The 24,824-nt window shown below is 50.6% G+C and overlaps 9 protein-coding genes across 9 annotated transcripts; 3 read left to right on the forward strand and 6 right to left on the reverse strand.

Moving 5' to 3' along the window:
- Positions 1-812: 812 nt before the first annotated feature.
- On the reverse strand, positions 813-1,798 carry N7482_007936 (catalase family peroxidase; the record flags this gene model as incomplete). Its single annotated transcript, XM_056690060.1, has 2 exons — positions 813-1,642; positions 1,702-1,798. 2 exons carry the CDS (start codon positions 1,796-1,798, stop codon positions 813-815), a joined length of 927 nt encoding a protein of 308 aa, XP_056542489.1.
- Positions 1,799-2,645: 847 nt separating this feature from the next.
- On the reverse strand, positions 2,646-3,509 carry N7482_007937 (uncharacterized protein; the record flags this gene model as incomplete). Its single annotated transcript, XM_056690061.1, has 1 exon — positions 2,646-3,509. The coding sequence occupies one exon, from the start codon at positions 3,507-3,509 to the stop codon at positions 2,646-2,648; it is 864 nt and encodes a 287-aa protein (XP_056542490.1).
- A 2,026-nt stretch (positions 3,510-5,535) lies between these two features.
- On the reverse strand, positions 5,536-6,817 carry N7482_007938 (NAD(P)/FAD-dependent oxidoreductase; the record flags this gene model as incomplete). The annotated part of the gene is made up of 3 exons (XM_056690062.1): positions 5,536-5,657; positions 5,733-6,530; positions 6,586-6,817. The coding sequence occupies 3 exons, from the start codon at positions 6,815-6,817 to the stop codon at positions 5,536-5,538; spliced, it is 1,152 nt and encodes a 383-aa protein (XP_056542491.1).
- A 1,762-nt stretch (positions 6,818-8,579) lies between these two features.
- Positions 8,580-11,803, reverse strand: N7482_007939 (uncharacterized protein; the record flags this gene model as incomplete). Its single annotated transcript, XM_056690063.1, has 2 exons — positions 8,580-9,989; positions 10,037-11,803. 2 exons carry the CDS (start codon positions 11,801-11,803, stop codon positions 8,580-8,582), a joined length of 3,177 nt encoding a protein of 1,058 aa, XP_056542492.1.
- A 1,347-nt stretch (positions 11,804-13,150) lies between these two features.
- N7482_007940 (uncharacterized protein) lies at positions 13,151-13,681 on the reverse strand (the record flags this gene model as incomplete). The annotated part of the gene is made up of 1 exon (XM_056690064.1): positions 13,151-13,681. One exon carries the CDS (start codon positions 13,679-13,681, stop codon positions 13,151-13,153), a length of 531 nt encoding a protein of 176 aa, XP_056542493.1.
- A 1,473-nt stretch (positions 13,682-15,154) lies between these two features.
- Positions 15,155-16,508, forward strand: N7482_007941 (type III PLP-dependent enzyme; the record flags this gene model as incomplete). Its single annotated transcript, XM_056690065.1, has 3 exons — positions 15,155-15,227; positions 15,303-16,244; positions 16,342-16,508. 3 exons carry the CDS (start codon positions 15,155-15,157, stop codon positions 16,506-16,508), a joined length of 1,182 nt encoding a protein of 393 aa, XP_056542494.1.
- Positions 16,509-17,360: 852 nt separating this feature from the next.
- On the forward strand, positions 17,361-18,654 carry N7482_007942 (terpene synthase family protein; the record flags this gene model as incomplete). Its single annotated transcript, XM_056690066.1, has 4 exons — positions 17,361-17,646; positions 17,714-17,739; positions 17,809-18,059; positions 18,117-18,654. 4 exons carry the CDS (start codon positions 17,361-17,363, stop codon positions 18,652-18,654), a joined length of 1,101 nt encoding a protein of 366 aa, XP_056542495.1.
- An 867-nt stretch (positions 18,655-19,521) lies between these two features.
- On the reverse strand, positions 19,522-20,688 carry N7482_007943 (uncharacterized protein; the record flags this gene model as incomplete). Its single annotated transcript, XM_056690067.1, has 1 exon — positions 19,522-20,688. The coding sequence occupies one exon, from the start codon at positions 20,686-20,688 to the stop codon at positions 19,522-19,524; it is 1,167 nt and encodes a 388-aa protein (XP_056542496.1).
- Positions 20,689-21,549: 861 nt separating this feature from the next.
- On the forward strand, positions 21,550-23,396 carry N7482_007944 (cytochrome P450; the record flags this gene model as incomplete). Its single annotated transcript, XM_056690068.1, has 5 exons — positions 21,550-21,784; positions 21,847-22,697; positions 22,810-22,920; positions 22,980-23,146; positions 23,228-23,396. 5 exons carry the CDS (start codon positions 21,550-21,552, stop codon positions 23,394-23,396), a joined length of 1,533 nt encoding a protein of 510 aa, XP_056542497.1.
- Between the last annotated feature and the right edge of the window lie 1,428 nt (positions 23,397-24,824).

Consider the following 24,824-nt stretch of genomic DNA (forward strand, 5'->3'; position numbering starts at 1 on the left):
AGGGCCTGCCGAGGGTTAAAGACGAGGAGCAGAGTGAGAAGCGGAGGAAGCTGCGGAGAACCGCCCGAAGTTGCGGCCGGACCCCGTCACGAGGGCTCGGCCGACAGTTGACGATATGCGCCGTGGCACGCATTGAGATAGAAATCGGGGTCATGCCTCCCGTTTGAACAGTTGCTTTAGCATCTACACGTGTTTAGCGTCTGCGTGTGTTTTAATGGCTATGGAGGAGCAATTGACACGGGTGTGTGTTCGACCGAGTGATGGGAGGTATACCTAGGTACCTGATGCCAAGATATGTATCCATCACGACGATGAGCTTGGGACCATCTCTTCTCCCCGTACCGCACTAACTGCCTCCGATCAAGGACCGGACACATGCCCTACAAGGCTGCATTATTAACGCACTGTAATGTCGTATCCTTTGGCCAGCGGGATACCTAGCAGTCTCTAGAATGCCGACCGACTCGGGAATCCCGACTACCGCCGGTCGTGGTCCGCGAAGGAAGACGGGCTCTTCCTATACGAGGATATCTCCACATTAGCGAGAATACCTACGTATAGACAGCAGACCGACATAACCTACTGCCAACCAGGCGTCTAGCGCACCGAGTTCTCAGAGTGCTACTTTTTCACGTGCATATTTACACGCTAGGAACACGGACTATACCGTAACCACCTAATATTTCAAGAACTACTATATACTCTCCATATAGAAGGTCTACGATATGGCAAGCCACACGTATATTGCATTCGGAAATAGCATACTATGTGACATGTCCTCATCAAGCTTGCAGACCAAACCTGACGAGCGCCTACGCAGCTCGTCGTTCTCGGCCACTGATCAAATAGACCGCCGCCCGAACATCAATGAGGGGATCCTCAGATGGCTCGATGCCATTCACCCGAGGCACCGGATCAAATATAATTCTCTTTTGTTCAGACAAGTTGTCTTCCACGACAGACACCAGCGAAATAACACCCAGCTTGACCACGCGACGGTGATCAGGCCAGTGAACCGTGCAGTCATCCGTCACGTCACCTTCGTCGGCGACTTGGGCCTCAAGATCAAACTCAATAGACCCGTGAGCTAGCAACCCGGGTACTGCATCGAACAAATAGGCAGGGCTTTTGGTTTTCGCCTCGTCGTCGTCCAGATAGGACTCCCCAGCTCGGGGTGCGATCCTATATCTGATGAAAGTCTCCTTCCCCTCTTCGCTGACCAGTTTGAATGCGTTCACCCCGAAATATTTGTCGGTCGCGAAGCTGGCAGGGAATGGCTTTGGCGCTTGAACAAATGCTAGAGCTGCCGGGTGGGTGGTAAGGAATTCGGCAATTGTGCCATTCGCAACCGAACGGAAAAAGGCGAGTGCCTCGGGTCCATCTTTTGCAGGGAAGAAGGGGGTTGAATGTGTAATAATATCGGTGTGTACGCGGCGCGGGGATTCTTCTAGTAAGAATCGCACCGCGAGCCCTCTTGGATTGCCGTTGGGGTCGGTGTCAGGCAATTCAGGAAGCCCACCTGAGCTTGAGAAGCGGGCGATTATAGGTGTTGACTCTCGATGAAAGTGCGGTGCCGCCGAAAGAGATGCAGCTTCGTTGGTGGGGGTAAAGGACCCCTTCAGGAGAATGCCCTTGGCATGTGCTTTTTTGACGGTTACCAGGAATCAAGAGTATGCATTGGAAACAGAAGCAGGATCTCACCAGGCCGGTATCCGGGATGGGGACCAAAAATGCCTTGCAAAGTACTGAGTAGCTGACGACCCGTGTCAACGGTTGCTTGCTCGGACGGTAGAGGCATGGCAATGAATAGTGTTCAAGGAGACCTATACTATTGTTTCTCAATTAAAGGAAGCGAATGAGGTGGCTGATAATGGAGTAAGAGAGGTCGAGGAGCTGGGGAAACGACCGCACTATTTAATGATTCATGACTGTCAGCCGAAGGTGACCACCCCGCGCCATGTGTGATGAGGTGGCTATTGAAGCTCAGGGAAGAGGGGCACCATCTTCCCATGTAAGCAGCGACCTCGAAAACGTTACGGTGCAGGGAGTGATGATTATTACCTGACCATGCTGATTGGGTACCAGCCCGGGAGGCGTTAAATGGATGTCATAGCGCTTACATTCTCCGAAATCTGACCAACCAGACAATGCTATGTTAACTATGTCGGGACGGGAACTGGAATAATTTGTTCTTTAGCCGACCAGAAGATCGGGCCGCAGCGCTGACGGCGTCGACGCTAGCTTGGGGCGAGGATTGAACACGACCTACCTTTTGCAACCATGGAGACTGCACAAGCGGTCTAGCCCGAAGAACTTCCTGAGTCGCCAAGATCAACACATGAACACGTCAACATTGAAGGCCCCCATTGGGGCGCCTGCGTTAGTGGGCGAATGATGCACGATTACTACAATGAGAAGGCTCCGAAAAACGATGTATTCTTCAAATCATTTCCATAAAAGCCGTGTAATTTCACACTTTAAACCAGATCCTCCAAAAGGCAAGCCGAGTAAGCGAACGTATGGCAAAAGAATGGATAGGTCTAGGACCATGCACAGAAATCAACACGTGGCACGTTGGTCAACAACGCGCACGACAGATGTCTGCCCTGTTTCTTGGCGAGAGAGTCTCTCTCGTCTCTAAGCGTCTAGGCAATGGGGAAGCCGAGGATAGAGAAGCCGGTTGGGGAGGTCACAGGCTTGGTGGAGGACTCCGGAAGGCCGGAAGGGGTAGAAGGCAGAGGGAGGCGAGAGCTGGAGGGGACAGGGGTAGCACTAGGAATACCGCTGAGAGTACCAGTGGGGGTACGTAGAGGCGTAGACGTGAAGCCACGCTTCTGGACACCGCTCGAGGCAAGGGCCGCAACAACAGACTCAGCCTCAGACACCAGAGAGGGCAGATCAGTGGGAATGGACAGAGAGCCATCGCGCTTCTGGGCACCAGACGAGGCAAGGGCTCCGAGCGCAGACTGGATATCCGAGATCAGAGAGGGTAGGTCGGTCGGGAGTGCAGCGGAGTCAGCGCGCTTCTGAACACCACTGGAAGCGAGGCTGGCAGCAATGGCCTCAGCATCCGGAACCAGAGAGGGGAGATCGGTCGGGATCGACAGAGACTCGCCCCGCTTCTGAGCACCGCTCGAAGCGAGGGCAGCAGACACTGACTCGACATCAGAGATCAGTGAAGGCAGATCGGTTGGGAGAGCGAGAGATGCGTCACGCTTCTGCGCACCGGCCGAAGCAAGAGCACCAAGGGCCGACTGCGCATCTGAAATGAGAGATGGCAGGTCGGTAGGAATGGAGGGAAGACCACTCCGCTTGGGCAGGAATGAAGCCGGCTGGGAGCCAACCACAGGAGTGGTGGATGGCGCAGGCAGACCGGTGCTCGACGGGGCCCGCGCGGGAGTCGGAAGGCCCGAAGACGAGGAATAGACAGTGGTGCCATTGGAAAAGAAGGGAGCAGCCATGGCAGAGCCCGAGAGGGCAAGAGCGAGAGTAGCGATGGAGAGCTTCATTGTGGAAGATAAGAATCGAAAAAGAAGGATGGATATAAAAGGTTGGAAGGAGTGATAATTGGGAACAAGGAAGTATCCGAGCAAGCGATAGTCGTAGATCTGCTTGATGATGAGCAGGAAATTCAGACGGCTTCGAAGGGGTTTTTATATCTGATTCATTTAGACTGTTTCGTTAGAATAGCATGATCGGCAACGACCACCGGCGACTAGGACGGAAGCCCATCCGCTGTGCATGATGACCCGAGTCGAAGCATGCGCATTGCCGCCGTTTCGCGCACTGGATGAAGGGGAGAGTTCCTCCCCGGGTTTCGGCCCTGAATTTGGGTAGATACATCTTAGAAGGATCGGCGTGCGTCGACATCAGAGGACTAGGACTCCAACGGTCGAGGAATCCAATATCATGAACGGGCCGAGCAGCAGCCAATGGATGGCCAAGCGCAGATCAAATGCCCGGCCTAGAAGGGTTCGCCTGGACGTCCAAGTGTGGTTCACAGGGTACGGTTGTTATGAAACACTGGATGACCTGCGCGAATTGCTTGTCGATCTCCACAGCTGCGATTCAAGCGCCGCGTTTCAGAGAGCAGGCCCCACAGCATGGAGACCATCGGCCAAGGGACCGGCCAGGGCACAACTTGGGCCAGTCACGAGGGGAGGCGGTGGAGAAAGCATTCAGTACGAGGTCACCTTGATAAGAGGGGGATTGGACGCGATTGGAGAGGATGGCGAGGCCCCCATTGAGCCAGAGATGAGGGGGTACAGGGTTCAGGGACCAGCCGGCGCTGGACGAACCAGCAACCCTGCTGCCGATCGACGATCCTCTGCCGATCCCCGTTGAGGCCGCCGTTTCGGGCGATTCATCCGAGCTCTCACACCCGTGGAGGATATCAGGTTCGCCCCTCAGCGTTGGTCGCTCGATTTTTCCGACGCTGAACCGCGGTCATGCTCGACTGAACCCCACCTTGTCCGGATGAACTTATCTCATAATTGGATTCCCACGGAGAGTTCAATGGATGCGATGCTCCTCGGTATCGGGTTTAAGTCGAGATGCCGATGCATCAACAGCCGGCACAACATAAATGGTGCACATGGGATTGCGCGACATCAGACGCCCATCACACGAGGCATGGAACCCTCCATGGGGCCATGGAAGCAGAGATGGGAATACCCCTCCGCCGATCAAACGGGGGGCGTGCCTCTGCGGATATCGCCTCCAGCTCGCCCGGACGAATTCTTGTTTGGCAGGGCGCCCGATGCCTGGTCTGCTAGGATAGAAACTCTGCCCCAGCTGTCGGCATTGAGGTGGAGGCATGCAGGATTTGGCCCGCGGTGAGGCATTTCAGTGGCCGGGCAGCTCGCCGAGCGGATTCGCTCAAGATGGAACTCAGAGCTATCGAGTTGTTGTCCCAAATCTGTGCATGATTCCATCGCAGCAAGTAACTGATGGATACTAGCTGTGGCAGGAATCGGGCGTGGACGGCCGGTATGCATCAATCTATCAGAACTCTCGTTGGGTCATGCCGGCCTTGCAGCCAGCCGGCCAGCTCCCCATCCGCATGGAACCGGGTTTGCATTTCCGGCGGGCAGCACAGCCGAAGGACGCTCGGTCCGTCGAGCGTCGGTCAACTCGGCCAACCCGGATGGCGGCTAGGCATCTTGGATGCATTTACGTCGGAGCCTTGGGGCACGGGTAGATGTATTGCCGAGCAAGAGGTCGTACTCGCCAGGCAAAAAGGGTTCCGACCGGACGGCCTACGGGCAACCAAGACCGGGAAGGGGCAAGAGAATGATAGGAGGATCAAGAGTGATGGGAGGCGGCATCAAAGTCCTCCGGGGTATGCTTCAATTACATGTATCATTGGGAATGATGATGGATTAATTACGTGTCCATGATGTGCAGAAGCACCACTGCTCGTAGACTCGGCATCCCATCAACATGAGATGTTCATAGCTCCGGTCGGCCCCGTGGGCAGGAAAGGAGGTCTGCCTAGCGGAGCGGTCCACACGAGAAATACCGTTTGCACACCACTCAGTTCCGCTTCTGAACCTTCTCCCACTGGGGCTCGAGGTTACGGCCAATGGCGCGGTTAGCCTCCTTCTCCAGCTCACGCGGAGTCAAGCCAGTGCGCTTGGAGATCTTGGATGCGGAATCTTCGCGCGACAGTTGCACTAGTGATGAATGTTAGGAAGATATCCTCAGGGAACATGGGCTGAGGTGCCACATACCATGAAGGTAGACAGCAGCCTTCTTGCCGGAGAACATAGCGTGCGGGACATTAGTGCTGCCGTCGCTATTGGCATCGCCGACGGCATAGACACCCGTCAGGTTGGTGCGCATGCCGCTCGTATCGACCGTGATCTTCTCACGGCTGACGTTCAGGTGCATCTGGTACGGCAGCGAGGAGCGCTGCACGGACGCAAAGTTGGTGATGAAGGCATTGCGCTCGATGGGCTCCCCGGTGGTGAAGTGCACCAGGAACTTGTCAAACTGCAGATCGGCCGTCTTGTTCTGGTGTGTCTCGCCATCCTGAATGCGCTCAATGGAGGCGATAGTGCGGTTCTCGATCTTGACATTCCAGGCCTTGAGCTGCTCCTCCCAGTCCTCGTGCGAAGCCGTGGCCTGGGCTTCACCCGCCCGGGTCTGGGTCCCGTTGACAAAGGCAATGATGTCGGAGAATTGGGTGTTCACCTCCAGCACGCTGCCCAACACATCGGACAGGTTTCCGATGATACCGAAGGGCTGGTCACGGTGCTCGTACCCATCACACCAGGGGCACCAGAAGATGCCCTTGCCCCAGCCTTCCTCCATGCCGGGGGTGTTGGGAAGCACATCCCGCATACCGGTGCCGAGAACGACCTTGCGCGCAGTGTAGTTCTTGCCCGACGCATCCACCACGGAGAATACCGAGACTTCGGCATTGCCAATTGGGGTGATGGACTTGACGGTCGCGTTTTTGATGTGAGCCGTGGGGTACTTGAGAATCTGCTCGCGAGCCAGGGCACGGAACTCAGCGGGCGGGGTGCCTACGGGAAGTTAGTCACTGAGGGATACCACATCCATATGAATCGTGGAGATTACCGTCATTGCCAATGACGTCGTGCATGTTACGAGTAGGGGCATTGCGGTACTCCTGGTTGTCGAACAGTAATGCGGTTCGCCGGACACGAGAGACGCCACTCAGGGCACTGAGACCCGAGGGGCCACCGCCGACGACAATCACATCGTAATCGGTCTTGGGAATCGACTCGGCTACCGCGAGAGCCCACAGAGACAAGAAGACGGACAGCAGAGTCACGATTCTCAGACCCATTGTTACGACTGAGACAGGGAATATGAAGATATGACCGGGTGCACGAGAAGGAAGCACGCCGATTGACGTGCTGCCCGGTCAGCTACCTGCGCTTTATAGACCTCCCTGGCAGAGTTCACTGGTTGCTCGCCAGGCATCTAGCTGGCGATGACATCGGGTAGAGCCATGCGCACCCATTCCACTCGGCCCGCCGATCCAGATTCCGACAGGATCAGTGTGGAGGAGCCAGCAGGATTCAGCACCTTTCACGGTGCCCCAAGCTGGGCAGGGTGCAGCGATCATCGGATCGGCATCCCTTGCAGAACCATCCAAGATTTCGCATGGGCAGCGGTCTGGGGCAACTCGGATGGCTCGGATTGGTAGAGTGGATGCAATGGCTCGAGATGCTTGGCCAACGGGTGACACGGCAGGTCGGAGGTCAAGAGCTGCATGGTGATCCAACGCCCAGACGGGGGCATTCGGAATCGGGGATTGGAGCAGTCTTGTAGCTTCGAGGACTGGTACAGTTCCCATCTCCCGAACTGAAGCTGTCCCCTTGGCCAAACAAACATTGGCTGGGCGACGGGAGGGCGCCATGGGAAGGTTTGCAAAATCCAGATCGCCCGGACAGCAGATCGGAGGGATTGGCCCCGCTGCAGCTGGCCGTGATTGACTTTGTCGTTGCGAACTAGTCCGGGCCATCAAGTCCACTGTGGAGTGCGTCAGTTCAGCTCGATCGATAGTCGGTGGACTATTCAGCCCGCGGTGGGTCGTCGACGGGGCCTTTCAGCTAGCGCGATCCCTCGGGGAGGGGTAGCCCGCGCCTGCAGAATGAGATCATGAGGGGGTCTGGAGAGGTGGAAGTCGAGAACAGGAGGGAGAAAGATGGTAAATTCGATTGGAAGATGGTAGGCTCCCACCCACTACCTCACGAACGTACACTATAGGGATTTGGCCCACGGAGAAGTGCCCGCCTCCGTGATTTCCTAGGCCAGGTCTTGGCTTCCTCCTGTTCTAGTGCTCATCCCTCGCCGCCTTTTGGTCGCTGAGTTGAATTGAACATGCCTTTGAGCTATCTGAGCTGGTCAATGATCATTCTATAACCACATTCATCTACTCACTGAGCCTGACCGAGAACCCTGATTTGATGTGTTGATGATCTGATCACGGAGCCGGATCAGAGCGCAGAGCATGCACGCCCGGTGTATTCCGTAAGCTGCCTCAAGCAAAAGTGACACGCTGGCCTGATTCCGGTGCAATATTCTCTTCGCAGCTAATATCTCCTAGTCCATCAATTAAGAGCGAGGGTCATCAGTCTGCCATTAAATTTGGCAATGTTTCCCCGTGCAAGCGGCATCTACGTCGTGAATATTGCTTAATTGGGCAATTCGCTTTCTTTCCCTGGGCGTTATTTCTTCCCCCTCCCGCGATCCCTTGGTCTGATTTGAGTAACAAAGAAGGGTAGAAGGGGGCCGGAAGGGCGAGATGGTGTCTTTCATGTCGAGAGCATGGAGGCGGAGGTTACTGGACAGCGTATTGGGGTATTAAACCCGAAGAAGGCACATCAAACCCGCTCGGGCAATTCACAAGTCCGCCGTTTACATGATACAAACTGTAAGTCGACAGTCACAATTAGACTAATCCGGTTCCTTCTCGATACCATTTACAGTCACCTCATTAAGAACATCATCGCATAAGAAGCATCCTCAAAAGCCTGTGCCCTGGCCCTCATACGGTCCCTGGCTTATGACTCCCCCCAACACTGCCAGCAGGAACACAACATCTATGGAAGGAAGGAGCGGGAAGTTGAAATGTCCAGCTGACTTCGAAGATCACAAAGCTTCACCTCCGGGCGTTGCTGGATCAAGTGGAAGACTGCTTGAAATTCGTCCATGAATTGCTCCCAACAATACACGCCCTGCATCGTAGTCTCGCTGAGGCGAAGAGAGATGGTTGCAGACCCAGGGGACAAGTAGCACTGTAGCAGAGCATTCAAAGCGCAAATTGGGCCATAATACTGCATGTCCTTCTCACGAAACATCTCCGGATATGCCGTAGTCAAATCAGGTTGCACAGCCAGCAGGGTGCCATACTGGCATGCCGCTGCACATTCGGGACTCAGCTGTTCGATATCGCGGTCATCAATTCCTTCGTTCGATATCAAGGAGAGGACATTATCTTGATCCCTTTCCAGATTGTACCTGAGCGTCTCTTTGGGGTCCAGCTGGATTCGGTCAGGGAGCATCGCAGTAGTCGGGACGGCCGAATCTATGATATCCATGATAGGCGCCGATCGCCGTGCGAAGACGGCTCCGAACACAACATCGTCTGTACCGAGGTACCAGGAGGTCACGATAGCGAAGGCCAGTCGGATTTTGTTGGTGGCAGTGAAATCGTCGTTGATGATGTTGAGGGTTCCGGTAAGTTCGCGGCTTTCGACAGGCTCGAGCGATGGATCCAGCACTGGCGGGAAGACTCTGCCGTCGAACTCGGCAAATTTTTCAATCCAGAACTGACGTTGAGGAGCACTGATATTTGTCGACCACCGAACAAATGGGGCAAAGTGCCTCAGAGTCAACTTCTGACCTTGGTATGCGCTGGAGATGTCTCGAAAGAGAAGGGGTAAAGATTGGCCATCGTAGATCGCGTGATGTATGAGCATGACGAGCCGATTTGTTTGAACACAGACTCGTACAAGGCGCTTTCCAAGTCCCCAGACATCTACAGAAGGCTCGTATTGAGGCATAGTTGATCTGTGAAGAGTGTCTAACGGGATTGTCTCTCGAATAACCGCTTGTATATAACGGTCCTTCGTCAGCTCGACGATGCGCGTACGAAGAATAGGGTTGGCGGCGACCGTCATTTCCCATGCGAGGGCGAGCTGGGCTGGATCAACAGCGGACGGCAATTGAAATTCGAGTCGTAGTGTATAATTGTACCCCAATTGGATTGGAACAAGAGACGCATCAAGCTGGAGCGAAGTACAAGGATAAGCATCCTCGATCGAGTCCTGAGATACTTGGCACTGGTCCGCGATGGTACGGAGAAGTGTGTCGCCCTTTAGCTGATGGTCGTACAGAAGCGCAAATGGATTGATCTCTTGCATCATCTCCGAAACGTCTGTTTTGATATTCTGGCACAGCGTGGCAATTGTTTTATGGCGGAATATCTCCGGCACCGTCAGGAAGAATTGCTCTTGACGTGCAAGAGACACCAGGTGCATAGCCCCAAGAGAGTCACCCCCAAGGAGATCCAATCGTCATGTCTTGAAACTTCGTGCAAGTCTAGGTTGAGCACATTGGCCCAAAGTCTCTGCATCTGCACTTCTGTCGCAGTAAGTGGCATAGCCTTCTCCTTGTTTTCAAGGCCAAAGTAAGCCTTTATCTGGGCACGCGGAAGAAGGGTGAATTGCTCTCGCAAGCCCTTGCGATCCACTTTTCCTGTCACCGTCGAAGGGATACGACTGATCGAGATATAAGTCTCCGGGATCATATAACCCGGCAACCTCCCGCGTAGCAGCGACCTGGTTGTGTTGATTCGATCCTGAAACCCCGCCTCCGGCGCCAGGAAGAGTTCAGTGGAAGAGTGGGGGACGTTTTCTGTGACAATGAAGGCAACGAGAGATGATGATGGTCTACCGGCCGTGACAGCTTCCACAATGACCTCTCGGTTGCTTCCCAGAACTGCCCGTGTGTGATGCTCGACTTCTTGGAGCTCGATGCGCTGACCGTTGATTTTAACCTGCGTATCCTTGCGGCCGATGAAATGAAAGGAGCCATCAGGGAGACAGCGGACCAGATCTCCGGTTTTATACAGTTTCTCTTCCACTTCATTGGAGACCGAAAGCCAAGGGGGGTTTGAAATGTATGACTTTGCTGTTTGTTCAGGATCATGAATGTATCCTTCACTTAAACTGGGGCCCTTGATTACAAGCTCCCCGACTGAGCCGGTTGGGACGAGGACAGTATGGTCATTCTCATCCACCACCCAGCAGGCGACGGCATAAGGGAAACCAATATTGGCAGCAGACACTACCTTCCCATAGTCGGATTGAACAGTGATGCATCCCGCGCACTCTGCTGGACCATACACGCCTATGATTTGGACGTGTGGTGACCACATATCCAGATCCGTCTGAGTCACAGGCTCTCCTCCCAAGATGAGATGTCTCAGAGTTGGTAGCTGGGTGGGATTGAGTACACGAGCTACAGAAGGAGTGAAGAAGGCCCAATTGACCTGCAGTTTCTGGATTGTCTCCATGAGGTTGTTTTCGCGGTCAGACTCGGACGGAATACAAAGACAGCCTCCAACGAGAAGAGGCCAGAAATGCTCCAAGAAGCTGACGTCGAATGCAAATGATGCGAAGTGCAAGACCCGAGAACGTCGATTCAGATGCAAAGGCTTATGATTGTGGAGAATTCCAGCGACCAATGCTTGGTGAGATACAACGATACCCTTGGGTTTACCGGTGGATCCTGATGTGAAGGCGACATAGGCTGCTTGATCAGGAACCGTATCGCCCAGTTCCTGATCCGTAGGGGAGGTTGATAGTAAACTCTCGTTCACGGCAAGGACCAGAGAATGCTCACTCAGCTTCGTCGCCAGCTCGAGTTGAGATTCACTGGCCAGCACCATCTTGGAATTGATATGACGGCACATGTGTTGCAGTCGAGCCAGTGGGTATTTTGGCTCAAGGAAGCAAAAGACACCACCGGCTTTGGAAACTGCGAGCATGGCCACTGCTGTCCATAGCGACCGATCAAAGCACAGCGGCACAAAAACTCCTGCCTGGACCCCTTTCTGCGCCAAGAGTCTGGCTAAGGCCGAGGATTTCTCGTCCAGCTCTCCATATGTAAGCTCTCCATCCCAGGCGCAAACCGCTGGAGCATCATGTTGCTCCAGGACACGCTGGTGGAAAGCATCCTGTATGGTGATGGGGATCGTCTTGGAAATCGAGGTTTCTTCACATGAGCTTGCTCTAGGACCCAGGGATCGGTCGTTCGTCATCGTGTTCGCTGATCCGGCTCAGGATAATGATATGGTAGTTGTATTGGAGTGATAGGTGACATTAACAAATGTGGATGCTGATTAGATAGGTGTTAATGAGAAGATCTTGTCAGCACCGAGTGGTAAATATGTTTATTCAATGGGCTAGACAGCGCCTCCGGATCATTGATAGTCCACAAGGTATTATTTAGCGATCGAGTTGCGTAATTTTGGGTCCTAATTATCCTCTCTATTGTAGGAGATGATTGGAGAACGCTCCCTATCTTTCGCTGGTGCAAGCCATAAAATGATAGCTGATGACATCCTCGATACCTTGACTACTGGAATCACTCGGCGATTGATGATAGGCGTCTGAAGATTCACTAGATCTGTCAACTTTTGATTGAACAGTAATATTCAGGCAATACCTCGTATTTACCTAGGTACAGTACATAGTATTGTAAAATAACAGGTGGATAGCCGCGGTTGACACAATCCCATGCAATTCCTTCCCAACAGATTTGCTTTGTGATTTTCCCTGGACGTCTTCAAACTGCGCAAATTTTGGGCTTATTATGGCGGTGTGACAAATTGAACTATTGACTCCACTATAACGTGCTGCCTCGATCCAACTCCTCCGATGATCGTGTTCCAGGAACCGGGCCAAAGACCCGGTACAAACTTGTAACCCGTGCTATCCCATTTTTGTTGTTTAAGATTTAAGTACTCCTTATACGGGGAAGGCAATCGTGCCAAGGCGGCCCACTGATGGAAACAGTGGGGCACTTCGGCACGTGTATCTGACGGGATTTATGACGGGTAAAATCGTCCACTTTCACGAACCCCGCCCCCCACGCATCGCCCCCACCGTGACGTAAGTGGACCTGAAAGCCAAGGGATGATGAGATTGTTGCAGACAGTTCATCATTCAAATCAGGCCTAGACTGATAGCCTGTGCCTTTCACCATATTAAGTAAGATCTACACCTAGCCTCGGCTCTTTCTGCCATTCTCCTTCCAACTCACACAGTATCTGCTGTAGTATCTAGGTCTGAACTGAGATACTGCGTTAATATGGACTACTGTAATTTGAACCATGCATTGCGCAGCTTAAAAGTAAACAAACTCCTACTTTAGCCCGTCTCTCAACACCTTGATCGGTAAATTGATTACCAGTGCATTACCACTCCCTGGCAGTCATCATTCAATTCAACGCCATGTCTGAAGAAAGCTTCTATTCATATCTTGGTTTTTTCTCATGCGCTTGCAGCTCTATCAAATGATGCAGTTATATATTTATCCAATACCGTAGAAAGCAAGCTGATCCCAAAAGATTTCTCCCAAAAATATTCCGACATAAGCAGTCAGCTCAAGCTTTGATCGAAATTTCCTCGCTAGATTCGGTAGCCATCGTCGTCTTCCCTGCCAGCAGCTCCCTCACATGCGGATTCAGCCAGTATTGACTGAGGACAGTTGCACTCATATCCTGACTGCCTGCGATGACTCCGAGACAGTTCTGAGACCCACACTTGCAGTTGAACGGTTGGACCATATCCCATTCTGTGCTTGGATAAAAGAATGTTAACTCATCACCCACTGCTAGTGGCCGGTCCCGTGCGACCCGGACCTCAAATGTTGACATGTCAAATTCGAGGGAAGGAGAGCAGGAGTGATTGCAGTAGACGAGGTCCGAGCACAACTCTATATTCAGGCCCGGTCCGGTCTGGACAGACGTGTAGGTCTTTTGGGGCGCAGGAATAGCCGTGGTGATCTTGCTGAACAGTGCACCCGCAGGCAATGCCACTAATGAGCGGGCACATGCTGCGTAAGGTGCACCTTTGACCACCTGGAGTGACTCCGGGTGACTAGGCTGGTTCCAGGTCGGGATAAATTCAGACATGGCGACGTGTTCTACCGCACCGTTAGCGTGATTTATCTTATGGGATGAAGGAGTTCTTTGACGCACTTTGCGGAAGGTGTATGTGGGATAAAAATTTGAGATATTCTGATGTAGAGACTCGGTGCAATGTCAGAATTCAAACGGATTGAGGATATGAGGGTGGAAGGATCTATCCTGTATTTATCTCCCAGGAAGGTACCTTAGTAAATTGTTTCCAGGCCCAAAAGAAAACAAACCGTATTGTGAGGTGTCCCATAGCGGGCCGAGACAATGAGATCTTCTAAACAGCGATTTTATTGGCATTGCTCGAAAATCGGTCTAAGACCAGCTTTTCACGAGGATGTGCGATCATCGGCTGTGTCTTGCATACGCTCCGTAGATAATTCTGGGCTATTTTCAGTTAAGACCGTTCATTCGTCCTTGCTGGATCCTGCCCCATTTAACCCCTTCAGCTCGTTCAGCTGAAGATGCGGTATTTTCCAGTGTCCTTACTACCCAGGTGGGTTTCAAGGTCGGGTCCAAAATCCGCTAAGAAAATAAAAAATGGTAATAGATTTTGATATACTGTAGGTATCTGGTTTTCTATGCGTAATATGGAATTTTCAGCCGTAATTCGGTGAATTTACAGGGTCCTTGGCCACGGGGCTTTTGCGGGTCCGCGGGTAATGTGGGTGGGTACCCGAAAATCAATACGACGAGGTCTGATCCCGACTCTGTACTTATGTACTAATGCCGGCCCATCACGCAGCACCACTATACAACGCCACAACGAAACAGAAAAGGGATATGGAAACAAGTTTTAGGTTTCGACCGTGTGGAGTGGCCTGCGACGCGCATAAACTTACAGAATCTATGACCAACCGCAGAGTGAATCGTCGGCTGGACCGATGGACGGGTTAATCTCGCGTCGCAATATCGCCCTGGATCAAGAAATACCGCACGCTTACTGAGAGAAGGTCGCACGACAAGGTCCATTACTTGCTGCAATTTCATCATTGATGGAAGGAATCTATTTGGGTTGACCAATCTGCGAAGCGGGGGGATTTGATGGCTAGTCAAATTTCGTGAGGAATGTGAGATCTTGCTATATAACGGAATATACCTAACCATAAGGGGGCGAAATATATACCGAGTTATGACTTAGGTAGTTAGTGGTAACCATGAAATTATATAATCATGAAATACTTACCCATCTTATTCTGTGTTCTGTCAATTCGTCTGATACATATCTCTTCCCAAACCCTTGTTCCCCTTTCGGACGCCCATCCACCACTGATCATCGTCCATATCCGGGAATAGGGAAATAAAATGCCACACGAGACAGAGGAAAAGCCTTTGGAAGCTTGCTTTCCAAAAGAAACCATTTGCCAAAGTAAAGCAAACGGACCGCCAACAAACAGCACGGTTCTTGAAGCCATGAGGGGGAAGTTATCACAGCCATCGCAAAGGCACCGGTCTGAACCATTCTGCGTAATGGACCTTGGCTATATCCATAATGAATATCAGCGGTGGACGAGCCTCCTACCCGACGTAAAACCATTCTACGGTTGGTCTTCCCAACGAAGTCTCTCATTCATTATTCTCAGTTCCTCTGGTTGTCTGGGCTGACAATGTGCCTCAGCTGTCAAGTGCAACCCGGACGGTCAGATTATCAAGCTCCTGACGGCATTGAATAGCGGTTTTGATTGCGCATCACGAAATGAGATGGAACTGGTGCTGTCAAACGGAGCAGCGCCAGAAAGAATTATCTTCGCAAACCCATGCAAGAAAATATCCGATCTGGAATATGCGCAACGCTCTGGAGTGAGGAGAATGACATTCGATAACGAGGCAGAACTCCACAAGATTCGGCAGTGGCTCCCAGATGCTCAATTAATCCTGAGATGCTTAGCCTCCGATCCATCTGCCACGTATTCGTTGGGGTCCAAATTCGGGGCGTCTTCAGCCACTTCGGTCAAGCTTCTGCAATGTGCGAAGTCGCTAGGTCTCTCTGTCATGGGAGTGAGCTTCCATATTGGCTCTAATGCAAAGGACCCGACTGCATTTGACAAAGCCATCCAAAATGCCCGCGACGTGTTCGACGCTGGCCGGCGTATCGGCCATGACATGCACCTGCTAGACATTGGTGGCGGTTTCTCAGCTCATAGCTTCGATGCTATGGCTAAGTCTATCCGGCTCTCTATTGGCAGATACTTCTGCGGCATCAATGTTGAGCTCGTAGCGGAGCCCGGCCGTTATTTTGCGGCGGGCGCGCTGACATTGGCTTGCGGAATCATTGGGCGGCGGGATGCCACCGAGAATGATGAGGACAAAGAAAGTCGACATATGATCTATATAAACGATGGTGTATACGGTACTTTCCTCTGCAACATCTTTGAGCCCGGGCCGCAACCAAAGATTCTTCGCGCATCAGGCGAGTTTTATCCCCTGGACAGCGAGGATGAGGATGAAACATATACCATATGGGGCCCAACATGTGATGGAACAGACTGCATCGCCGAATCTGTGGCCCTTCCAAAGTCACTCGCAATCGATGATTGGCTTTATTTTCCCAACATGGGTGGTGAGTCTTTTCCTTTGATGTCCAGTCCATATGTTTTTGTAGTTGTCCCTGGGCTAAAGCATCGTGCACCAGCATATTCAACGTGTCTTTCAACTAGTTTCAATGGCTTTCATTGCGACCGAGAAACAATATACGTGTCCAGTGACCTCGCAGCGGACGTCTGTCTACGACCAGAATGCTGCCGTGGACCGTCCCACAATCTGTCTGTTCTCTCGGCTGTACCGACAAGTGCATAGGGGTTTAGGTCGTTTCATATTAGCCTAGCGAGATAGTAAAGACTTGTTGTGTATTGGAGCTTACATACGAATTACTAGAATTGAGACCATGAAGATAGAGACATTGTGTTCTGTTACCCATGGAACCTCGGGACTATTCATGTCTTCCGGGTTGTATTCGGCAATGTCCTTACCGAGAATAAAATTTGAATTCACACTACTAATTGTGTTAAATCGGATTTCATGACCTCGGACGCGGGAATTGCGGGATCCGGCGTGCTAAGGTGCTTTGGCACAAGTGGTGGATGGTGTTGTAACGAGCCATAGTAGAGGAGTTTTCATTGCTGTAAGGATGTGGTAAGGATATTCCAAGCAGAAGCAGTTAGTCTGCCCCAGGTGATTAAATTGCATTTAAAATCCCATTCCTGAAAACATTTAATACATGAATAACTTTAAGTGGCAAGTGGGGTATGAACTCTTCAGCTGCCCCACACCATAGCTGAGGGATGACGGCGACGATCAGAGGGTGACGATCAACTGAGACACACAGGAACGTACAGTAGAATAGACAGGTAGAATGGTAAATCACGGTAACACTGATCTTTCCTCTTTCTGCCTAATTTCAGCTGTTCTCATCATAACTTTTTCAATGAAAACTGCTGTCCATTTGCAATAGAACCAAAAGCTCCACTATTTTACCAAATCAGTACACGTCACTCTGCATGAGCCAGGTACTGGTATGCTCGCCCATGATAAGAAGACCTCGGCTATTTAATCTGGGCTCTGGTTATTCCCTTTTCTTTACCGATCCCCCCAAATCTTGCTATCTGTTCTCCATCTATTCAGTTTCTCACAATCGTCGATCAAGATCAACATAGCTCAAGCCCTAGTTTTACGCAAGATGGAAGAACTCAGAAGGCATTCGGTTATGCTGGACCGCAAGCTCTGGGAGAATGACCCGATCTACTTCTTCCAAGTACTTCCACCCCATATCAGCAAGTATGCTCAACGCGCAGATGATGCCTCGATCCAAGCCCAAATTGATGTGTTTGGCAAAGACAACGTCGGCGCGATGCCGGGAGCCTTGGGACCTAGGGGCAACTTTGCTGCAGTTACCTTCGCAGAGAGTTTCCCAGACAGAGTCGCCATGCTGGCTTATCTCAATGAAGTCTTGAGCTTTTATGAGTGTATGAGAATTCTTCCTTTTTAACCCAGGCTGTATAGAGCTTTGCTAAATGAATGTACTCTATCAAGGCTTCGAAAAGCAGATGACGGAAATGGTGAGGATACTGCCTCTCCTGTTCTAACTCTCCATCGATTATTGTTTGTTCCTAACGCTCTGTCTCTAGTTGGGCGCTACACTTCATGCAAACCCCGTCCCCAAAGATCCCAAATATGACAACCCAGTTTGGCAAGAAAACTACAAGAAGACGATGGCCAAATGGCCCAAGTTCCTTGAAGAATTGGATCCCAAGCTCGGACCGAAGTGTGTGAAGGCCCTCGTTGCGTTGATCGAGGGAATCGATATGGAGCCCAAAATGGCCCAATACAAAACGATGAAGGAATATGCCCTGGATCGTTCGAACTACATTGCCTGGCCGTCAGTTACCTTAGTTCCAATTTCCCTGATCTTCTTTTACTAACTGGTTCAACTCAGAGTGGCATGTGACAACGCCGAGTTCGGTTCACAGTTGGATCTGACACGGGAGCAGATGGACTCTGTTCGGGACATCTTCTTGCCCCTTTGGATTCATTCATGCTACGTCTACGACTACTATCACTATGATAAGGAGGCAGAGATACACTCTACCTACGGCAAAGGTCGCAGCATGATCAACGCAGTTCCCCTTCTTCACAGGCTGAAGGGCTTATCAGTTGAAGAAGCCAAAGCGTGGCTCAAGCAAAGGTGCCTTGAGTTGGAAAAGGAATATCTTCATCGCAAAGAGGATTATTTCTCAGAGAATCCCCCTGAAACCGTCCCAGTTGACTTGCGCCGCTGGTTCTTGTCTCAAGAGGATCTCGCAACCGGGTTCGCAATCTGGTGCGCGACAACGTATCACAACCATCCTCCTTTTGGAGAGGGATATGCTGCTCCATATGAGAAGCGTCGCAGTGAAGGCGCTCTCTGGTTCGAGAATGTGACCGAATCCGACAAGCTCATGACTGGCGGATTTGAAGTTCGGTACGCAAACTGAACGAAGGAATCTACCACTCCAATTTGAGCAGTCAGGAACTCCCATATAGCCACTGATAATGATCTCCCTTTCCTGTGCTTTACCCGCTTCTGTAGGGAGTAACTGAATTTAGCGCACAGTCATGTCACAATGACTGTGGTATAAGCTCATTGATGACCAGACCAATTCATATTCAGTTTCCCTGATAATTTACTAGCCTTAACCAAGTGATTCAAATCCGGGCAATATTGAGTGCTTTTGATTAGGCTGCGACTTAACTTACGAGTCGAGTTTATTCAAGATTTCCTTATTTCCACAGCCCGGTTCCCGAAGCAGGTGTAGATCGTCCACCGTTCACGCTGTGTAACATATATAAGATCTTAGCAGAAAAGTAAATTTGGACCGTAGTAGCTAGAGTAGAATAATTGTCCTTCTGAAAATTGGCGTTTCTTTCTCGCGCTGCGTCCCGACGTCCGGTTTTGGTTCGATTTCTCGCAGCAAGATTGTTGTCGCCATGGTGCTTGGATGGCTCCGGTTGAACAGACATGTTCGTTAGATTCTAATTAAACAAGAATCAGTAAGATCGGGAGGAGTTGTCGGACTGCGAGCGAAGTGGACATATAGAGATGCAATTTACTATATGATAACATGGTATACTCTGATATCTGGAGTGTAGTCTTGTTAGGCAAAATATACGGAGGTGCAATTTCAAAGGACAATTTGGTAAAATTCTATACTGATTGCGCCTCAAATTGAAGAAAGGAAACCTGATGAATCAATTTGCTGCATATACAGAAGACAGAAAAATCACTTAAAACGTGGAAATGCTTGAGAGCCACCCCTTCACCCCCTTCAAACATGCCTAGGCTATTGACCAGCTGAGCCATTTTACTTATGCAACAGCTTTGCTGGCATCCATTGGTCCCATGCTTTCACGAAAATGGTAAGAGCATTCTGGAAAACATAGCCAAAAGCCTGTCCCTTCTCCCCATCTATGCTATCGCGGTTCAGGTCGCATGGGCTAGCCCAGAGTTTGAAGTCGAGCACACCAATACTTGTTGCCTTCTCGTAAAACTGACGGAACTTCATATCGGCCTCACTCTGCCCAGCCTGCTGGTAGACCTCTTCCATTCGAAATCGCGGATCGCACAGATGCCAGGTGACATATCCTTGAACGAAGGCACGAACAGTAGCCTCGACTTTGGGGTCTTTGCCCTTGAACACGTTCACTAATTGTTCGCAAGAAAGGATCGTATCGTGGGTCAACTGTTCAAAAGCAACCTCCCATCCAACTCCATTGCAGTTCATTATGTTGCTAACCAAATTGATTTGGTCTCTTGGGCTGTCGTATTCTTTGTAGAACGAGATCAAATCGTTGCAGAGTGTAAGCTGCGGTTCGATTTGCGCAACCGCGGTAGTAATCTCTTTGAAGACGAGTTCCTCATCAAAATCCGAGCTGGGGAAGAGCGTAGCGCTCGAGATGCCGCCTAGCCCATTCAGACGACGAAGGAAATGAGGGAAGTAGCTTGACCCAGGGAAACCGCCGAAGTTATTTTGCTCAATCCAGCAGCCCTGAAAGAAGTCCAATGTGCTTCTAAAGATCGTGATTGAACAGAAACCGCCGTAATAGCGGAGGAAATTTGTCAGATGCGCATTCATGCGCTGCCAGAATAGGTGCTTCTGAGGCCTTCCCTTGATCAAGTCTTCGCAGAAAGTTTTCATTTGTGCAGAAGGTATCTCGCTAGAGTCATCCAGCATGATGATATACACGAAGTATACAGACACTCCAACCATGACATCAAGAGGACATTTTGCCCAGCAGTATACAGTGACGAGCGTGCTAGTTCGCATGACGGCCTGCAGCCTTTTGGAACTGACATTCAGCGCAGCTTGTTCCACTGGTTGGTCGAAATGTTTTGCCGTTTGAGAATAAACGTATCGTAGGCTTTCCAGACGCTGCTCATGGCTGAAATTCTCGTCATGGTAATCGATTGTGTCCAGAAACTTGGCTAAAGCCGCGATGTACTTTTCGATGGGGAATTGATTGCCTGTCATTGTGCTGGAGATCTGAAAAGATATTGAGAGAAACAGAAAAAGTTGTTCGAGTCCAAGTTGCGGATTGCTATTTAGCCAAAAGATATGGCATAGATGGGTGGGTTCCGAGGCTGGGGATTATACCCTCTGGCAATTCCGTATCCACGCGGGATTATTTTACAGACTGCATGGGAACTGATTTACCGGTATGGTTCGCTGATCTTGGAAATTCGCAAAATTACAATCATTTGGAACCTCAGCTAGATACGGACACTAACAGCATTAGCGTTGTCACCCAGTACCTTGGCATGCGAGAGGACCCACTATTCTATCAAAGCGTCGATGCGGGAGAAAAGTACCTTACATAGCTCAAATACCAAATGAACTGCCGTAAGATTGTAATAGCGTTTCACAAAAACCTGCTCGCGAATACATAGATATCGCGGCCACCCGAACCGCTCCGCTGGGCCTGCTGCCGATCAACCTACGCACTCGGGCTGACGGATGCGTTAATAATAATAATAATAATGATAATGATAACACACTTTCATATGATTCGCAGATGATAATCAGGGCATAGGTACCGATCTTCCCTGCTTTCCAGCTGTGCGGGTCTTCTGGCGATGCGTCAATCGCATCCACAGCTGGACGTAACATCCTTGGTGGTGGAGAGATAGCTTTTGCCGAAAACGAGCCCTCGTATACCTACAGTAGTCTTGGTAGTATATGTGAAGCTAGTGGCTTATAAATATTTTGAAAACTTTGAGCTTTAATCATCATCTTCCTGGTGGTAGACAACAACCAGCGACCTTGGCAAATCAGCTCTTTGTGCTATTTGTCCTGTCTCTAAGCGTGCTGTATCAATCTGAAGATAGCGGTGCAATGCTCAGCATAATTTCAGAAAGTAGGCAGAATGGGCTGGCAACCCTTGGAATTGTTGTTGCTACTTTGGCGACCTATGTTCTTCTAAGAGCTTGGTACAATCTTTACCTGCATCCTCTGCGGAATTTTCCCGGACCAAAGCTGGCAGCCATCGGTCCTTTCTACGAGTTCTACTTCGATGTAGTGAAGGATGGAATGTTCTTATGGGAGATGGAGAGGATGCACGAAGAGTACGGTACGTGGTAAGGCAAACCCTCTGCACATGGTCAGCTAACAATGATGTTTTCCTTCGACAAGGCCCTATTGTTCGAGTAAATGCCAATGAGCTCCACATTCGTGATCCGCACTACTATAGCACGGTCTACGCTGGAAACCACCGAAGCACAGACAAATACCATGATGCAGTTGCCGCATTTTCGGTTCCGCAAGCCAGCCTCGCCACCATTCACCACAAAGTCCACCGGTTACGTCGTTCGATCCTGAGCCCTTACTTCTCAAAGGCTGCGGTTATTCGGCTGGAGTCAGCTATCCACGAGAGGATTGAGCGTTTATGTTCGCGGTTAGAGGAGACCATGCATCGTGGACAGATTGCTGACTTAGACGCTGCATTTGCCGCACTAACCGCGGACATTGTGACGGCGTATTTCTACGGAAAAAACTCCGACTATCTCGGGAGTGAAGCCTTCAAGTTTCCAGTGAGGGAAGCCATTCTAGGGCTTATTCAGTTCTATCATTTTACTAGGTTCTTTCCGTGGGTCGCAGATACCGTCAAGAAGTTGCCTATTCCGATCATGCGATTGATTCACCCAGGGGCCTCGTATCTTGTCGCATCTCAGGAAGAGATTAAAGACAGTATTCGTGCCTCTTTAGAGAAAGGGAAACAAGAACCATCCAAATCCGTGATCGTGCAAGCACTAGAAGACCCAACCATCCCGCTCCAGGAGAGGACACTTGACCGTCTTGGAGACGAAGGTACGACGATTATTTTTGCAGGCACAGAAACAACGGCAAGAGCTCTCAGTGTTGGCATGTTCCATATTTTGAACAACAAGTCTATCCTAAAGAAGCTGCGCGAGGAGTTAGACTCTTTGCCAAGTGTGTCGAACGGCGTATACTCCCATTCTCAACTTGAATCTCTTCCTTATCTAGTGAGTTTTATACCCTCTTTCTTGTTCCATTCTTTCGTTTCCTTCTCTTTCCGGGGAAAGAGGAACAGAAAGAGGACAAGTTGAGCGACAGCAAAATAACGAGTGCTGGCAGAGCGGAGCGGTTCAAGAGAGTCTTCGGCTCTCCCATGGCCCAGCAATACGGCTCCCCAGAGTTTCGAATGATAAGGCCTTGACGTACGGTGATTATATAATCCCGCCGGGTGTAAGTCTTATGCATTTTGTGATATTCTACTACATTATTCTTAACTGGTGCACACACAGACCCCCGTCAGTCTATGTACTGTCCTGGTCCACCTGGACCCGTCGATATTTCCAGATCCCCATCTCTTTGACCCTGAGCGCTGGGTCAGGGCGTCTAAGGAGGGTGTCAACCTTGATAAGTTTATCGTTGCGTTTACGAAGGGCACTAGACAGTGTCTTGGAATCAAGTAAGATCCAATCCATAATATCCCCTCTGTCAATTCGGGGTTTAAGTTAAGGTCAAGTACTAATGAACATTGCTGTTCTAGTTTGGCATACGCGGAAATATACCTGACCATTGCCAGGCTCGTTCGCACCTTTAATATGGAGATATGTGACACTACGCCAGACGATCTAGCAGTGCATCATATTCGACTGACTGGAGCGCCCAAGCATGGGACAGGGGAAGTGAAGGTGAAAGTTACTGAAAAGTTCTAAATTCTCGCGGGGGTCGGATTGTGTACGGTATGGAGGCACACATGGGCAGGCGATTGGGTTAAGAGTACAGTGGGTACAGTTGCAATTTGTTATGCTGTGAAGAGATGCAACATAGCGTTCGTGTCTCAAATCATCTCAGATATGAATAATCTGAATAAGTTATGCTTTCATGATCCCTTCATCCGCAGCCGATGCTGGTCCACCCCTCAGCGGGACTCTGTAACTGCATGCGCAAAGATAGTATCCTCCTAATACCATATTGTTCAGTCAAAATGTTGGCATGACGTTGGCCACGTTTCTATTAGTGATAGGCAGCTTACATTACAACATCACACCCTTCCCAAGTGGTAAAAGTTATTCGGCGGGCTTGAATGCTCTCCGAACTGCATCCCGAGCTGTGTCGATCTGCTCAAAGGGGAAAGTGCAGGAATTACAAAATGCTCCCCTCCACATCCCCCCGCTCCTTGTCTGGTAATCTTGCTAGTATTGTATGTAATTCATCGCTACACTAGCGGGGTCTAAGATAAACTTTACTTCCGCCGGATCCGGGTGGGGCAAGAAGAGACGCTAAGGTATAGTTCGAACTCAATTCAGTAGCTACCCGATGAACCAAGATCCGCCATCTGTTTCAGCTACGCCACTTGATAAAGGCGGCATCATCATACGGAGTAGTTCTCTTGATAGCCCGCCTGGCCCACTATACTTACAGCGTTAGTGGTGACCGTAATGTATCTCTTGGGCCGCGTCGATCGTCCCCTGTGGAGTTGGTTTCGATCATTGGACCCTCTCGAGTTCTTGCCAGCTAGCCACATACGAGGATGTATGCACTAATGATGCAACCGATGAAATATGGGGCAGCTGGGGGAGTAGCTATCATGCGCAATCTAGCCCTCCTCAATGGAAAGAATGACAGAAACTTGACGTATGCAGTACAACCCTTGATTCAGTGCTTATCCACTTGGACCTATCCACCCGAAATGCGCCATTCAGTGCGTGTTTTTGGTTGATTACCTACATAGGTAGCAAGATTCTCCCGTATTTACGTGGCGGTCCAAACGTATCTACACTCAGAACTCCAGCCCCCTAATTTTCTGCCAGGATTTGCTGCCACGCTAAAGCCTCCAATTCCCTTCCCTATCTAGATTCTAGTACACCAGCTTCATCTCTAATGATAGCGCCCGCTGAATTGTACGAAGTAGTGTTATGATAGACGCGTAGCGCCTGTTGTAGTGCGCCTCTAGTTTGTAGAAGTAGAGGGTGTAGGCGGTGTAGGTGGGGCGGGCACGAAGCGGGTGTACTGGGGTACATTACGCATCCGTTTTCCGCCGATGGGGTGATCGGGTGGGACCCTCAACCCCAACCACTTTTGGCTTATCGCTGTATCTATAAACACCAGTATTGTACCCAGTATTGTAATATAAAATTGCT

Source organism: Penicillium canariense (assembly GCF_028826845.1).
Source record: "Penicillium canariense strain IBT 26290 chromosome Unknown utg000004l_segment0_segment0, whole genome shotgun sequence".
Lineage (NCBI taxonomy): Eukaryota > Fungi > Ascomycota > Eurotiomycetes > Eurotiales > Aspergillaceae > Penicillium > Penicillium canariense.